Below are 17,831 nucleotides of genomic sequence, written 5' to 3' on the forward strand. Positions count from 1 at the left end.
AAAATGGCAAGGGAGGAGCTTATTTAGAAAGCCGAATGAAGATAAACATATTAGCAAACTAATGCAAGATTCAAAGAGTCATAAGAATCTTAATCCCTTTCTCTGGTGGTCACACTAAATTGCTAACAGAAATAAATTCAAACATTTTAAAGACACTGTATAAGTTTTCACGCTATGACTGTTTCTTCAAAGTGAGGTAAGAATCGCAAACCTGTGGTTAGTTTTTCAAATGTGGACACTGTGGTCCAAAAGGTAAACTCAACCCAATGGCCTTCTCAGGACCTTATCCTATACCTGGGGATCCAGCCAGCAGGGATGATTTCAATGTCTTTCCAGATCCACCTCCCTGAGCAAAGGGCCATGGGCTGGGACCAAACTCAGACTAACCCTGCAAACACCCTCACTGCTCAGACACGGACCGTCTGGCTGGGGGCTCTTGGACAGAGGTTAAACGTGAAACATGGAAAATATCTGTAGGTAAAGATGATTTTGGTTTGGCCCCTGTTCACTGGAGAGGCTGAGGCTGGGAAGCCAGAGCGAGTCTAGCTACAGTGGTAGAATCAGAGGACTGACCGGGCCTGGGGCACGTCCTCGTTTGGACAGTGAGTGAGCCTTAAAGCAGAGGCTCCCCTCTCCACGTTCAACAGTCCCTATATCTGGGGGTGGTCCTTCTGCAAGACTCAAATCGGTGCCTATGGCTTAATTTGGAACATTTACTTTGCCATAAGTGCAACCCAGTGACCAAAGATTCTTACTTCCCTTGGCCTCACTTTCACACACACACACACACACACACACACACACACACACACACAGACACACAGACACACACACACATACACACAATTTAAAAACATCCTCTTAGGTGGAACATTCGAGCAAATATTCTTGTCTAGGGTACAAGGACTTCAAACTCTCCAGTGTCACACTAGTGGATCTAACAGAGACCATCGAAAATGCCAGAGAGATGACAACTTACATTAAAATCCCCAAGTGGAACATTCTCTTAGATAGAGAGGTGGTGCTGGCTTTGTTCCAAACTGGGAAAGTCTTTACATTTCTGAGAAAATGACAACCCCAGAGAGCCAGCCTGTAAGAACCTCAGATCAGGAATGAGACTGTTGTGGCCAAGAGTGTGGGCTCTGGAGTCCCACTGGCTCAATTTGAACCCTGGTTCTATCCTATTATCCTTATGTCCCCGTGCCTCAGTTTTCCCCACCTGTAAAATGGGGGAAACAACAATACTTACTTCATAGCATGGCTTTATTGCTAAGGCAAAGGAAATTAATGCATGTAAAGTATCAATATTTAGAAGAGGGCACGGCACAGAGTTAGCGCTTAGTCGTGTTATTTGCTATTGTTTTTGTTATTATTATTATCATTATTTTTTGGCTGCACCATGCGGAACACAGAACTTCCCAGACCAGGGATCGAACCCTCGCCCCCTGTGGTGGAAGCATGGAGCCTTAACCACTGGACCACCAGGGAAGTCCTGTTGTTGTTATTATTAATAATGGGTCTGACTCTGCCACGAATTATCTACAAGACCTCAGGCAAGTCACAGTATCCCCCCGCCCTGAGCTTTTCTGCTGCCATCTTGGTGAAGTTTGGACTGCATGACTTCTGAAGTCCTTTCTGGGTGTAGAGATCGACTACTGTTCTTCAGAAAAATGGAAGCAGAAGGAGCAGAAGATACCTAAAAGCTTTCCCTCCTCTGCTGCATCTCTTTGCAGGTGGCAAAGAGGATCTACAGTGGGCAGGGCTCGCGTCCCCTCACCTGCATCCTCCCAAGGAGGCTGGGAGCGCCAGGACTGCAGGTGTCAGGGCTTTTGAAGTGTAGATGGTGCTCCCCAAAGAAAACTGCCATGCCTGGCCCTGCATATCAAGGGGCTCGGGTGCCTGACCAGCCAGGGAGACACACCACACCCCGCACCTTCCTGGATAGGAAGCATCAGGGGCTTCAAGGAGCTCTAAGCCTGAGCACTTGCCTTTCTTTCCATCCACTGAGGCACAGGGTATCCGATGGCCGTCCCTCTTTTGATCTGTCAAAATATTACTTAGTGGGGTGTGTCAGAAAAGGGCGGAAGAAAGGCGTTATGTTTTAGGGCTCACATGGGCAACAGAAAGTTCTGAAATGGAGTTTCTTCAAAGGTACCCCTTCTGACTTCTGTGCTGAAATGAATTCTGTTTAAACCAGACCCAGGCTGCAGCTTTGAGTCCCTCTGGGAACGAGCTGTGTCTTTCACAGGGTGGCTCTGATTTGGAAGAAAGGGTGTGCTACATTGCAAAGGATGTTGTCAAGGCCAAAAAGGATTTGAAAAGCTTCCTTAACCAGGTCACTAACAACACCTTTAATTACGCAGAGAGAAACAACGGTAATTATAGTCTGTGTCAGCATCCTGGGCTGGCAGCTCCCCAGCTAGGTATTCACACATGGCAAGGATGCTACTCTCTTGTTGAAACAAAACACTTTAGGTTTAAGCCGGGGTTGAAAGATGAGTTTGCTTTCCCTGGAAACATTCTCCCTTAATCAATGCTGGAGGGACCAAGCCTATTTCCCTCTGGGCCTCTAAGTCCTGTGTGGTGGAAGTCCTTCCCCTTTGCTTTCTGTCTCTGGACAGAGTGAGACTAGCATGTAAGTTCTACAAGGTCAGTGACCTTTTCTGTCTTATTCACTATTATATCCTCAGTGCCTAAAAGAGGGCCTGGCACAAAACACTCAATAAACACACCTTGGGTGAGTGAGAGGATGAATACATGGATAAAATTGCCCCAGAAGCCTTAGAGACATGGGGACTGAATGCCACCAAGCTACGGACGTGAACGATTCTTCTGGAAGGACCGTGAGGGGAGGCTCCCTGAGTTCTGAGTGCCCTGGGCGCTGGTCCATAACATCAGCCTCAGAGTGGGGAAACGGAGTGGCAATGGGTAGACAGGACTCTCACGCCTGAAGCTCAGGTCTTTCTATCACAGCAAAGGCCATCTGTCCAGTCCCCTGAGGCCCCCTCTGAGACTAGCTCACCTGCGCAGGTCAGGTGTCCTAGGTCCTCTGTCGACCTCTGTCAGTAAATCCATCCCCCCCAGCCTTTTCTGTGCACACACGTTGAGGCTAAAGAGAGTGATGCAGGAGATAGGAGATTTCCAAGGGGGACAAAGCGAGGAAACACCTACCTTTCTACCCAGCAAACTCTATGACTACAAGCTAGGAAGCAGAGAGGAATGGGAGCAGAGTTTTTATATTGGGGTAGAAGGAGTCTCTGCGTCTCCTTGATGGAAAGGGTCTCTCTAGGTGTGTGCCTGCCTGCATGCACGTGTGTGTCCCTGTTGTATGATGCGTTCTCAGGGGGCCTGTGAATCCTCACGGTCCTCGAGGGAGCCTGCCGACTGGTACCACTGCCTCTTCTCCCTGGCACAGCAAGGGCCTTAAATCAGAGCGTATTGATGAACTAGCAGGCAGACCCCCTGTCATCTACTTTCTAAGACGTTCTCTTATAAACCTAGGAGTGCATGTGGACTTGTTCTTCCTTTCTTCATTTTAAAATAAGTGCCCAGGTTCTCTGCTCTCGGAACTCTTCCATCCCAGTGCTAAAATGCTACTGCCCTGGGGTGGAAGGATGTCCTGATCAGAGTAGGGAGATGGGGATGTGGGCCGAGTACCTGTCTTTCTTCTGGGGGCCCATCTCACCTTTCCTTAATCACTGCAGCTCTGGAATTTCAATCTGGAGCCAAAGCCACCTCTGTGCCAAACAAGGAGGAAGCTGAGATGCCCGGCCTCCCTTCAGATGTCTCCTAAGACTCCCTGGACTGTGGCCTGATGTCTGGAGGGAGGGCAGAGCAGAGCTCGGGGGGAACGGAGGTGCTGGCCCTTCCTGCTCTTACTGGTCATCAAGGGAGCTGCTTCCCAGCCCAGGGGGCTGTCAACGAGCGAGAGGCCAGGAACGCGTTCCCAGCTAGACCTCTCACAGGGCAAGTACCTGTGGTCACCGGCATGGACATTGTACAAATTACCCTCCCTCTGCTGACTGCGCAATTCTCCCTCTGGTTCTGAGAAAGAAGAAAGATGGAGCAGTGACCAGGGAAATGACTCCTGCCCAGCTCTGACCCCATCTTTGTTCTTCTGCTCATTGGCAAATGGGAATGATCATCACCCTGAAAGCCAAAGGCCCTAACTTGTCTGCCCAGATGAGTGGGGCAGAGGTCACCGAACTCCAGACCCAGAGAGGGCCATGGAGATGGTGGGGAAACAGAAGCCCTGAGAGAGGAGCGTACCTGCCCGTGGACACAGTCGTGGCCAATCTAATAATGACCATCATTCTCATAATAGTAGCTAACGTTTATAGGATGTTTCCTATGCACTGCATTGAGTGCTTTGTATATATCACCTCACTTGACCCTCATAAAACCCCTGTCGTAGATCCATTATTATTATTCCCATAATAGAAGGGCTCTTCTACCATCTCCTCTGCCAAAAAGACACCCACCTTGCCTCTCTATTGCCATGAAGTGGAAAACCGTCAAAGCCTTGGAATCTCAGGAGGCAGGAAAGGAGGCTCAGGGGTGAGACATGTATTGTGTCAGCTACCCTGGAGATGGCTGGACACTCTTGCGTTAGAGCCGTTGTTTCTTGCTTTCTGTCTTTAAAGAGAACTTCGCCCAGTAGAGTGCGGAGAGTTGGAAAATCTACTGGCCTCGTGAGTGCGTGGAAATAAATTAATTCCAGTATTCAAATTAAGCATCCCTGTTGGCCTCTGGTCTTTCAAAAGCCAACAACAGACTGCAATGACAATGGGACTTGAGCAATTATGATGAGAATATAAATGAACATGATTTAAATACCAGAGGCATGATAATTTGGAGAATGGCTAAATAAACCTAATAATCTCATTCCTGCAATGTCCAATTATGGTGTTTTAATTAAAACCTCCTAAGGAAATGGGTGGCTAGTCATGGCTCACCTTAATTATCTTTATACCTAGTAACTAGTCTCAAATTAAAAAAAAAAAAAAAAGAAGTAGAAGGGGAAAGTTTCTTGTTTCCAAGGAGATACACCTGTTTCATTTTTAATAATAACTGAGGAAGAGTTTGTTGAGAGGCGAGGCTATTAGGATCCAGCACTATTCTAGGTATTGGGGCACCGGAAAAAAATGTAAGACACGGCGCCTTATTACTAGAAGACAAGATTAATCTTCATGAAAATATATCTCACATTCAAAAGCAAAGGACGGATAAATGTGAAACGGGTGGACAAACCAATGGGTTCAAAGATATTCAGAGGAAAGAGATAACTGACTCAAGAGGTCAAATATTTAGCTACTACCCTTGAATTACAAATTGTAACTGGTAGAAACTTTCTCAGATTAAGGGATAAGAAAATTGACACGTGGAAGACAAATCCTAAAGTTTAAACTCCAAAATAAGCCCTTTAGCTAAGGATGGAAAAAAAAATTCAACTTGCAACTCACGTGAGCCTAATCATGGCCAAAGCAGAACCTTTTCTCCAATCTGCTGTATGAACTCATAACGTCCACTGAGGGACTCTTCTAGTCCTAGGGTCCTAACTTCCTCTTAAAACAAGGAAAATTAACAGAGAAATCCCTTCAGCAAGAGCTAAAGGAAACTAAGCAGTCCTGCTGTATATCATAGAAAACTGTTAATAATAAATAAGAGTCTCCCACCCTTGTGAAAAATGCCCAGCTCTCTCCCCAGGCGAGGAAAATAAATGCCTTTGATTGAAGGGGACCGTTGACAGAGGGGATGAATTTTGCCAGAGTGCGCTACTAGCAAATTTCTGGGTTAGCTGCAGTGATAAGGAACCAGTAGCCTGGACTTCTGGGGAGAAAAGGCTGGGCTCCAGACAGCCGGATTTAATTCAAAGGGAGATATCAGGAACTTGGGCAGGCAGGGCTGTCACAGGCTGAGAGAGATAAAGCTCTTTCCTGTCTCTGGAGTCATGCGTTGGGTGAATTTTTCGATACCGTGTAGGGGCGCAGGGAGGTTTTTCTAAGGCTGCCTCAACAGGGGCCACTGGTGATGAATACGCATAGGGATGGTTTAAGTGCTGCCCCATGCCCTTTTTTCTCCTGAGCAGACGACTTCTATTTTTTAAGAGATTTTCATGCTCCTCCTTTCTCGACTGAAGTCCTCCTCCTGCGGGTTATGGGAGGAATAGCTTGGATGAGGAGGGACCCTGGTGGTTCTGCAGCTTTCAACAATGGCCAGCAGGTCTGTCCCAGACCACCTCATTCGGATGCCTTGCTGGGCTCTGCTGTGGGGCAGGGCCTGCACCCTCAGAGGTGGGCTGCATCTCATGGTAGGCGGGTTGGTGGGTACCTGAAAATAGCCCGTTTCTTTGACCTCCTGTGCGTGCACAGGCTGAGTCCTGCTCCACGCTGCTTCCTCTGGCATCCTTTTATCACAGTCTCACCAACTACCCTGAACAAATCATGAAAGACGTAGTACTTTTGGGAGGGGGTGCTCCTCCTGAACCCCGCTAATGAGGGCGGTTGTTCATTCGTTACAGATGTTCAGTTCACCAGTTCCCCCCGCCATTGTATCTGACTTACTTTTCAGAAAGTTACCCTGCACAGCATCCTATTTTGAAGCCTTGAGAGCCTGGGAAAAGCATCTAAAAAATCCCCCACGCATAGGGGCCCTAATATGTCACTCCCTTAAATTCATACTATACTAGTGAGAGGGTGGAGATTCACAGCATATTCATGTCTGCAGTCTGTGGATTAAATTCTCGTGTCCTTAAAAGACACCTGGCCTCGTATGAAGAAGTTACAGCCCATCACAAGCAATGGGCTTGATTGCTATAAACAGGGGATATGATAAAGGTCACAGTCACCTATGTAACTATTAACCCACCTGTGAGATCCAGCTTTTTCAGAGGAGGGAGACCTGGGGCAGTAACGTTTCCAGGACCCAGGAGGATCAGCCTTACCGGCCCTGGGTTTTGGGTCCTGACTGCTGCTGGGTAAGCAATGTCTCGGCACTCCCTTGATGGGAAGGTGCTTTCATGACGAAGCACCTTCGTGTTGGTGCGCAGCTTTAAACTTGGTACCCACCCGTAATAATGTGTTTTAACCTTCTCCCTAATTAGTTTTTCTCAATAGCTTTTGGATGACTCCTGCACTCTGTAATTATTTCTTTCACTGGCACTTATGCCGATATTGTACCCTTTGCCTAATAATTACTGTAATTACAGTCACTATATTTGAGTTGGGTGTCTGTGTGATAAACGGTTTTATTATGTGTTTGATGGAAAGTGATTTCTAAGTGGGCGTCTATAGGAAATTGTTGAGGTACTGCTCTGAAACATGTTAAAATATTTTTGGGTATTAAATGACTTGATAAAGTTGTAACATGACAGGAGAAAGCAGCAGATCAGGGAGATAAAGTTGAATTCAAGGAAAATTCCTATATATGGCAAACGCAGCCTAAGAGCAGAAGAGGGCCAGTCTGCACTCCTGGTCACATGGGGGTCCCATAGCGCATAGTGGGCTCAATAAACCTTCCATACGGAAAGTGGGCAGCAATTAAAAAAAGGTGAAAAGTGCAGTCCCCACCCACGCTAAGCTCCTCATTGACCTTTTCCCTTCCTACACACCAGAGCCCCAAGATCAGCCTTTAGAAGCCACTGGGTCCCAATTCCAGGACTGAGTTCCTGGATCTCAGGAATGCATCTTTGGGGAACTCCTCAACTGAATACTCTTTTTTTTTTTTTTTTTTTTTTTTTTTGAGGAAATCAAGAGATTAGCTTACTTCCTTGCCACCAGAAAAGGGAAGAATGGATGGGATTGGGCAATGTCAATGAAAAGTAAAAACAAACAAGCAAACAACATTTAGGACCCAAGGCAAAGGTGACATCCTCTGGGAAGCTTTTCTCAGGCCACTCAGCCACCTCCCGTCCTGGAGAGATGAGCTGCCTTCAGTCATGTCCAAGCACAGCTCTGTTTTCTGTACTACATGGGCACCTGTGCTTCTCTTACAGTTCGATTACCCACAGATCAAACTCTCGTGTTTGCTCAGCATTTTGTGGGTCCACTAAACTATAATAATTAAGCTCCATTCATTAGCTCTTACCAAGTGCTGTGTATTATGCTAAGTGCTTTATATGCATTACTTCATTTAATCTTCCCACCCATCTCTGGAGTTATGGACTGCAATTTTTTCTATTTTGCAGACATGCGGTAACTTACCAAAGTCACACACCATTAACAGACAGAGCTAAGATTTCCAGCCAAGCAGGCTGACCCCATAGCCTCTATTAGCCTGACTCTCAATTTCTAGGAGCAAATGGGCGATAGGAACGGGTTTGGCCAATGCTCAAGTACCTAATGGACTCTGAGGCTTAAAAGGAAGTGATTCATGAGTTCCTTGAGCATTTTCCTTTATCAGATGGCAAGAGCTTCTTTTCTGGAACCCCTGGAGGCACCTTAGAGTTCTTTTAAGTGACTGGCGAATGCTGGGGCAACCTGCGAGGCTCCACACCGAGCTCTGGGCTGGGGTGTGCGTTCAAGGCCAAGGTGATGTTAAGGAGAGCTCACAGGTGGGCGAGTCACAGAACAGGAGGGGAGGGGAGTGGTGGGGTCACCTCACCTGGGCACACGTACTCCTTCTTCTGCACGTCCGCCACGTTGAAGCCCCTCAGGTGCACAGGAGCCATGCAGAGAGTGAACTGGCCAATGGTCCGCCGCTGTCGCAGCCAATCCGAGAGCCAGGCCAGGTGGCAGTCGCAGTACAGGTGGTTGGAGTGGAGGCGCCTGGGAGAGGGAGGGACAGAGGGAAGATGATGTCACAGCAGGAAGTGGGGAGGGTGCCATTGTCTGAATAGAGAGGGCTGAACCTCCGTGCCCTTTGCCCAGTGTGACAATCCTCGGGAGCCCAGGGGAGCATTGCCCTCTGCACCGCGGAATCCCCACAGGAGCCTCAACCCTCTTATTGCCAAGCCACAAATGACAGTCATCTTCTCGTGCCGGCCACATCCAATGGAGGCCTCCAGGGTTCTGAGCAATTCCCATTTTTTAATAGTAATTCCACCCTTTTCTCTCCCACTCAGGAAAGGCTCAACACATAGAAGAGGGAGGGTGACATTATTACAGCAATGATCCTGATTCAGGTCAAACTTCCAAAACGGTGACTCAGGTGTAGCTTTCCGTACTTTAGCTAGCCCTGGTTACAGATGCTTTACAACAGTTTCTTAATCTCCACGCTCCAGTCTGTGGTGAACTGTGGCCGAGACCTGCTGTTGTCTTTTCTCTCCTTCCTTCGTTTTCTCTCTAAGTGTCGCTTTAATGGACCCCCTGTGTGTCACGCTGGCGAGCCTAAAACCAATACCGCTGTGTGCTCTAGCCAGGGTAAGCAGGGCACAGAGAGAAGGGTACTTTCTGAAGGATGCACCTTCTCTTCATCCTCCTATTTAAATAAGGTGTTTACAGACTCTTGTAATCCACAGCACTTTCCCCAGAGTGCCCTGCCTAGCCTTCCCAAGTTCAAGTCCACCTGGTGTATGTGCTATTCTGACTGGTTTGGTGCCTCTGAAAAGGATTTTTATCCATCTTCAGGACTCTTGGGCTTTCTCCCTCTAGTAGCTGTGGTTCCAGATCAGCTTCTCACCCTGGAGTGAATAAGATTCCTGAGAGGGATCTTCAGGTTCCACATCTGAGGGGAGCCTCATCTGGTTAAGTTGAATTTCCTTTCCACTGTCTGGAGGGCAACCTAAGGATACCCAGGGGCTCCTAAAGGTTCTTCCCCAAGGTTTCTGCATCAGGGGTTTCCAACTTCCACAGTCCCTACAAACTTAGATCATTAGCAGTGGCGGTAGGTGAGTTTTAGTCACGACAGCTTATCATATACTTGGCTTTCTGATGCAAATTTCAACTGCCCCATTCTGCACGTGCACCAGCCAGCAATATCTTGGGACTTGCAAGTACTCTGTGTCATGCCAGTTAATACTGAGTGGCAGACCGAAGCAGTGGCTCAGGCTACATCCGTGTCTGAAATGGAGAGAGCTGAAGAGCTCTTGACCACACTCCACTTAGTGTAAGGTCAACATTGCTAAACATTGGCCAAGTGTAGCCCATCTGCGCTGCCTGCCAGCAGAGTCTCCCTGGCCCTGCACGGGTGCAAACTTCGGGCAGGCCAGGGCCACCAGGGACCTTGGCAGACTCAGGGTGGGGGTCCCAGGTCCCATAATATCAGACTGACTGAACAAACCCATATCCCACCTAGAATGCCATTTTTTTCTGCTGAAACATATTTGAAAAGATTTTTTACGATTTTGTTTAAACATGATTAACTTTGATGTTATAATTTTCTTTTTGTATTTCAGAGCCAATTCTTAAAAGTCAAAGACAACTGCATAGACCCCCAGGACCAAGACAGTGTGCCTGTAATGGGCCCCAAGGAATTCTCGCCTCTGAGCGTCAAAGCTCAGGCCCCGATGCTGTGGAAACAAGCCTGTCTCCCTCTTAGTTTGGCACTCCAGGAAGAGGTACGACAGGTGGGAAGGGGGAGGGGAGGCAAAATCCTAACCTGGAGGGAAGGACCTCTGTTCTAAGAAGGAAGGCAAGACCTCTGTGTATTCAACAAAGATGACCACTTTGTGCCAAGGACGGAGGGGGGCCTGGTGTTGGACTTGGAGCTGGTTACTGGTTACTCTTTCCCAAAGAGTACAAAGGGGAGGAGGGAATTCCTTTTCTGCATTGGGACTTTTTGGGAAACTGCAGCATGAGGGAAAATGATCTGTCTCCTGACCCATCAGTGAGCTGTTGAGAGACAGAGAGAGAGAGAGAGAGAAAGGAGAGAGAGAGAGAGAGAGGGAGAGAGAGAGGGAGAGAGAGAGGGAGAGGGAGGGAGAGAGAGATGATTGCGCAGCCAGGAATACACCACCAGGTATAAAGGCTGTCTAGGAAAAAAGTGACAGTGGGTCAGTTCTTAGTGACAAGGCAGAGCAGAGGTAGGCAGCAGTGGCACACACAGGCTGAGGTGCCAGAGTTTTTTTTGTGTGTGTGCCGTTTAATGAGTTTGGCTTTTATTAGGAAAGGCAGTTGCCCTCTTTGGCACTGAGGTATGGAAGCTAAGGAAACAAGGCGGATCAATGCAAACAAATTCCCATCAGTTCCAGTCAGAGGTAAGAGATCAATGGAACAACAAAAATGAGGTTTAGGTAAGTCAGATCCTAACTGAGCTGATTAATTTCTGGGATAATCAAAATGTCAGCGGTTTCCCTTTTGGAAGATTATATTAGGTTGGTTGTTCCTTAATCCCCACTGGCCAGCCCCAAGCCACCTCCTTTTTTAACCTTGCTACAGATGGCCCTTATCCCTTTGTCCATTTCTGTAGGAATTTCTCCTCTCGTAAGTAGGACCATGGAAAAGAGGTGACCCAAACTGCTTTTGAAGCCATGTGAATGCTCTTGTCAAAAGCCCAGGACAGTGGACAGGCTCAGATCTCCCCCTCTTGGAATTTTACCCAGCAGACGGGCTGGAGAGTCGAGCTGGGCAGAGTCTTTCAAGCTGCCTTTTACATCATGTTTCGTAGATCAAATTGAGCAATGTTATACCAAATACGAATGTTAAAAGAAAAAGAATCTTGATTATCTTGAAACTTGAGCCCAGACGCTGCCAGGAGTATTTCTAGTTTTCTAGAGTGAGAAGAGACATAATCTTAATTACTTTCAATAACTTTTGTGATGGCAATGACACAAGGAGGGTGGCCTCCAGTGGCCTTTCAGCCATGTGGAAGCTCCGGTCTCCCCTTCCTCAGCTCACCTGATGCTCTTCTGCTTTTGTTCCTACTGAACGGGACAAGCTCAGGTTCTGATGTCATAGTGCCAGAATCTGACATAGGCTCTGTGCTTTTCGACTTTGACCTTGGGCAGCAATCTAATCCTGGGCCTCAGTGTTATCATCTATAAAATGGGGATATTAATGGTGCCTCCTTGCCTGGGCCATTGTGAGGATTGAAATGATTCATGAAAAATGCTAAGCACAAGGCCTGGGACACCGTAAACTACCGAAGAAATGTTTGCTCTTATTATTCTTACTGTGAGGAGACTAGCTCCAGACTTCAGGCTCTTCCCAACCCAAGGCCCTGCCTGTACAAGGCTATCATTTCTTAGCCACCAAAGCATCAAGGTGGCTAGGTGGTTCCTGTCAGTTGTTCTGTGGTCTTTTGTGGACAGAAACACCATATTTCATGTTGGCAAAACCACTTTTACAGAAGATAAGGTGAATGAATACAAATGCCAATTTGTAAAAGGTGCCTTTTAGCCACAGATGCTAAATTAAATTTCCAGCAAATCCTTTTAGAGAGGGTCAGCGTTCATTTTCTATAAAATGTGGCTTCCTGAATTCAATATAAAAGCTTTCCTTTAGAAATCCCATTTACGACTTCCTTCCTCTCTCCTCTTCCCCCTTTCTCCACCACCAGCGCTCCCCCCTCACCACCACACTTTAATTACAGTGAAGGGGGATTAGTCAGCTCAAGTCTCTGGGGAGTTCTCTACAGAGCCATCTCTGAAATTAAACTAAAGAGAAAATGGCAGCAGGCAGGGAGCAAAGAGAACAGACGAGATTGATGGATTGATCTGAACTCATCAGATGAGTGTTCAGGACCACAGGGAAGTATGACAGCAGAAACAAGGAGAAAAAACTCTCCTGCCCTCTTCCCCCACCCTTACAACACCCCGACAAAGATCCAGACCTCACCATCTTCCCTGCCTCCCGTGGACCCCTCCCTGCTCTCTTATTGATGCTTTTCAACTGAAAATAACAGGAGGGGAGGTAGAAATCACAAAGCTGCAGCCCACAGGAGCTGGACTGCTGGTTGCGCAGGCGAGAGCCGTATTTCTCCTATTCAACCCACGCGCCTGGGGAGATGCGGGCCCGGCACCCTGAGGAACCAGTGATTTCTCCTGCACCATTCCCTTTAATTAATCAATCTATCTATCTATCTATCTATCTATCTATCTATCTATCTATCTATCTATCTATCTATCTATGCCGCACCATGCAGCACATAGGATGTGGGATCTTAGTTCCCCGACCTGGGATCGAACCCGTGCCCCCTGCCTTGGGAGTGTGGAGTTTTAACCACTGGACTGCCTGGGAAGTCCCACCACCCTCTTTTAAAAGGGAAGGAAGAAGATAGATGTTCTTGGCTGAATTCTGCTACCCCAGGAGGGATCAGAGGGAGAAATGGGCACAATGATGGAAGCTGAGCTTGGATCCTCCTTCTATATAATAACTTGTATTTGTTGTGTGGACACCATGACCAGGCACTTTACATGTTAGTACATGTCATTCGCACCATAACTTTGAGGCAAGCGCTTATGAATTCACTATCTATGAAGAACAGAGAGATGAAGCAACTTGCCCAGAGTAAGTGGCGGAGCTCGTATTTAACCTCAGGTCTGTCTGACTCCCAACTCTGTGTCCTTCTGAGGGCTCTCTGTATCATCTCCTCATCAATTGCTTCATTGATCTTTGCTTCATTCTTACCTGAGATAAGGTCACTTTCTCACTAATGCAGGGGTCTCAAACCTTATGAGTACTGAGATCTCCTGGAGGGTTTGTTAAAAACAGATGGCTGGGCCCACCCCAGAGATTCTGATTCCATGGGTCTGAGGTGGGACCTGCAATTTTGCTTTTCAACAAGTTCCAGGTGATGCTGATACTACTGGTCTAGGGACCCCCCACTTTGGGAACCACTGTTCTAAGGATTTTCACATCTGCTTGGATGCAATGTTGCTCAGGGGCCATAGATAAGCTGGTTGCTTGGTATTTTTAATCCAGATTTCTGGATAAATAGTACGATGATGATAATAATAATATAACTATAAATACCATTTATTGTCTACTATGTGCCGGGCACTTTACTCTTGGGGGCTGACTCTCCCCTACTGCCGTGATATAAACTCCATTGATGCTCCACCAACACAAGAAAAACATCAAGTATGAACCTCTTTGGAAAGGCCAGCAGAGTACATTTGCAGAGGAACTGAAAAAGGATTTCTGGCTGAGAGAGGACAACTTCCCAGGTAACAAAGGCACTAGACCTGCTCTCGGTATGGGGCGCCGTGGGGAGATTTGCTTCCTGAGTACACATTCTGGAAGGCTTGAGCCCACCCAACACATTAAAGATAAAGAACGGAGTTACTGCATTCTGATACCAGAGTATCATCCAGGGAGCAGGAAAGTGTGGTGTGTGGCGGGTGGGAGGATGGGGTGAAGGAGCAGCTAAGACTCCCCGTCCTCCACCGTTCCCAGAGCGGGAAACAACTGTAGCCTTTGGCAGTAGGCTAGAACTGCCGGTGGTACAGGACATGAACTAAACAAATGATGAATCATCACATCCCTGTTCTAAAAGTTCGGTGATGATGTAACACCAATAAACTTTTCCATCCAGGTGGAAAACACAAAGAAGATTTCCCCAGTCCAGGAAGATTCCCGGGGTGAAGAGAATTGAGTTGGCCTGAAGCAGGATGGTGGTTCAGAACCATGGATGGCTCCGTGACCCTTCCCCACATCTGCCCTCGCTCACCAACACCCCTTAGTCAGTAGCAGAGGGAGGGGGCGTTTGGATGTAGGAACCGAGGGTGAGGTTTTACAAGCAGCTGAGAATGTTGCTCTGAAGCTGCATAAGGTGGGGAGCAGGTGGGGGAGGAAGCAGGGGACCTTTACTCACAAGGTTCGAATCTTCGGCATGTGGTTGAAGCTGGTGACCAGGATGTGGCTAATGTTGTTGTTATTGAGAGTGCTGCGGAGAGAGAGGAGAAACAGGTCAACAGGGCAGCAGCGTGGCGGGTACCAGGATGCTTATGGAAGGTGGGGAAGGGATGGATGTGACTGCAAGAGGGACCATCAATCAACAGCCATGGGTCAGTTGGTACAGCAGCCGGAGACAAGTGGACGGGTCTCCAGATGATAAGAGAATCCCTGATTCCTTTTACAGGTGGATCCCTCCTTTCCTCTGCTGCCCTCTCAGTACTTACTTACCTACCTGGAGCAATAAGGTTGCTTCCTGAAATCCTACCGTGTCCTGAGTGCTTCATTACAACGTCGCTGATTCCCACAACTACAAGGCCAGTTACATATTCTTGTCCTCATTTTAGAGAGAAGGAAACAGATACAAAACATCTTGCTTAGTTGCACACAACCCTACAGGGGAGGCTTTATCCTTGTGTTATAGATGAGGAAGCTGAGCTTCAGAGAAGTAAAACTACTTTTCCAAGGACTCACAGCTATTAAGCTGTGGACATGGGATGTGAACCCAGCACTAGCTTGCTCCAAACTCCTTGCTCTGCCCATTATACATACTGCCTCATACAGGGTGCTATTGTGGATAGGTTATTTTATGAGTATTTTCCAGCCATCTTCTGGTTCTTTAAGCACATCTTGTCTGAAGTGAGTCTGTGAGCTCTGTGAGGACAGGGATGAAGTCTCTACTTGCTTGTGCCTCCCCACGACCATGGATGGAGACTCCTCCAGTGCAGCATTGGCACTGACTGGTATCTTTGTACAGGGAAAAGGGAAGAGAGGGATATGAGCCCCATATATGGACCAGAATGAAATCAGGCTGTAGGTAAGTACGGCCCTGGGCTTACCCTTCTAGAAGGACCTATTATGGGAGCCCAGGGAAAGCATGGCAGCCAAGGAAAAACCATGTGCAGAGGTGGAAATGTTATGTAGCAGAAGGGCCTGTCTGGGTCGGTTATTTCAGTGACTGTGCAGACAGAGGCAACCGTTCGCGGCAAGACTGTTCTCAGCTCTCTGACCCACACCTGCCTCACTTTGCATCCCAAAGGGCAGGAGTTGGATACAGCCCATGGGACGCTCCTTCATGATGGCCACTTGCTTCTGTGCTCTTCCCTCTCCTGTGCTCCTCCAAGGCCACATCAGATACCCTCTTCTCATCCAGCCCCTCCTCTTACCCTCCCACGGGGTCCCACCGGCCCAGGAAGGAGCCTTTCTTTGGAAGCCTTCACTGGTTAAACAGACTTCTTTTGCCCCTGGCTCTCGGTAAACACATTATCTTCCTCTTAAAACGCCCTCTAACATTTTCTATCTTATGCACTCCTACAGTCCCAAGGCCTGGTCCATACACGGTTCAGATTGAGTCTTCTATACCCTAGTTGTGAGGTCTCGGGCCAACGATCAACATCTCTTAACCACAGGTTCTGCATCGGCAGAAGGAGGCAGGCAATGGTACCTACCTCACAGGCTGGTAAAAGGCTCAGCAGACAGTATGTGCTCAGTAATTGAGGCGACCATTTAACTGACGTTGGTGGAGAGAATCTAGTCCTGTCCTGGTCATTCCTGTTCCCCTCACACAACCCCAACCCCCAAGGGGATATAAACAGAGCTCTGCCTGGCACACAGTGGCCCCCACACACACCCCACCCCACCCAAGGGGCCCCGCACACATGCTTTCTCCCCTGGGGACACTAGTCCACAGCAAGATTCCAGGGACCACATACCCTTCACCCCAGGCTATTCCTCAAGGCCTTTGGCCAAAAAGGCCAGGAGGAAATCTATTTACACAGAGGCACAGAACCTAATACTTTTTCCTCCCCGCCCCCCCATATTTCTTCTGCACCTGCCCTGTGTCTGGCATTATTTTAGGCATATAGTATGATAAAGAGGAATGAACCAAATTTACACTGCCTGCTTCTGCCCACTCTGGAACTTTACTAATGCACCAATTCAGACACTTGACATTTTATGAAGTTGAACCTACATAGCTATTTTGTTTCATGTGCCTTATCTTTTCTATAAGTGTGTATGTGTGTGCATGTGTGTGTGTGTGTGTGTGTGAATCCATCCTATCTCCATCCACCCAGGAAGTGTTCAGAGCATGCCATCAGACAGGGCGGAGGAATCGGTCCTTCCCACGGGTCCGGGCTCTCCTGCCTTGGTAGGGAGTTTCTGAGGAGCGACTGCTATGCTCCCCATCCCACCCCCTCTCCAGCGGATTAGGAATGCCTCCAGGGCAGAAACAATGCCTTCATTTCCACTTCCATCCATCCCAGAGTTCTAGGCTCCACACCTGGGGAATACCTAGCTAGGGTCGTTGACTCACTACCAGACAAAAATCTGAGTGTCCCTCTTATCTCTCAAAAGCAAGGAGCAAGAAGCCTTTGCAGGAAAGAGGCTTCCTTCCAAACATACCCAGCAACTCAACATCAGGCTGAGTTCACAGCCAGCCCTAATTTAGCTGAATATACAGCGCAGTTATATGCCGGGCTTGGATTGTAACTGCATCCGGCAGCCGTCCGGCAGCGATGACTTATTAATGTATGACTACACTGATATTTAAATGTGAGCCGTAATGAGGGCTATAAAACATTTACGATAATAGCAATTATTCCAGAACCAAAGTGACTAAACACAGTATTCAGACCTTCATGATTTGCTGTGTGGGGCTGCCTGGCCCAGGGACGTCAGAGGGTTGCTAACCTCTTGGATGCCGATCTCCATGGCAGCTACAGTTTCTTTTTCCCTAATAAACACAGATTTATTTGATTTCCAATCTTGGTGGCTTTTGCCCATGCAGGGAGCATTCTTTTCTATCTGGTTCTTGTGTCCCAGCCTAAGCAGCTGGCATTTGATGGAGATGTCATTGTCATAACCCTGATGCAGAAGAGCAGAGTGGGTGAGCGTGGCCTCAAAGGCAATGACCTGGTTTAGATTCTGCCTCTGCCACTTACAGCTTGTGCAACCATGAGTAAGTTTTCATAATCTTATTAAGTTTCCTCCTCTGTAACATGGGGCAAATAGCAGCACTGATCTCACAGAGCTTTCCTGGTGATTAAATGAGATGGTACT

General features: G+C 47.8%; 1 protein-coding gene across 2 annotated transcripts in view; it reads right to left on the reverse strand.

Annotated features, from left to right (window-relative positions):
* SLIT3 (slit guidance ligand 3) overlaps positions 1 to 17,831 on the reverse strand; it is a 619,464-nt gene that overhangs the window by 139,693 nt on the left and 461,940 nt on the right. For both annotated transcript variants that reach the window (XM_082378749.1, XM_082378748.1), the window contains exons 7-8: positions 14,692 to 14,763; positions 8,602 to 8,765 (exon numbers count right to left, since the gene is read on the reverse strand). In XM_082378749.1, the coding sequence (XP_082234875.1) occupies positions 8,602 to 8,765; positions 14,692 to 14,763 (236 nt within the window). The remainder of the gene's footprint in view (positions 1 to 8,601; positions 8,766 to 14,691; positions 14,764 to 17,831) is intronic.

This window comes from Balaenoptera borealis (genome assembly GCF_965194805.1).
Source record: "Balaenoptera borealis genome assembly, chromosome: 2".
Lineage (NCBI taxonomy): Eukaryota > Metazoa > Chordata > Mammalia > Artiodactyla > Balaenopteridae > Balaenoptera > Balaenoptera borealis.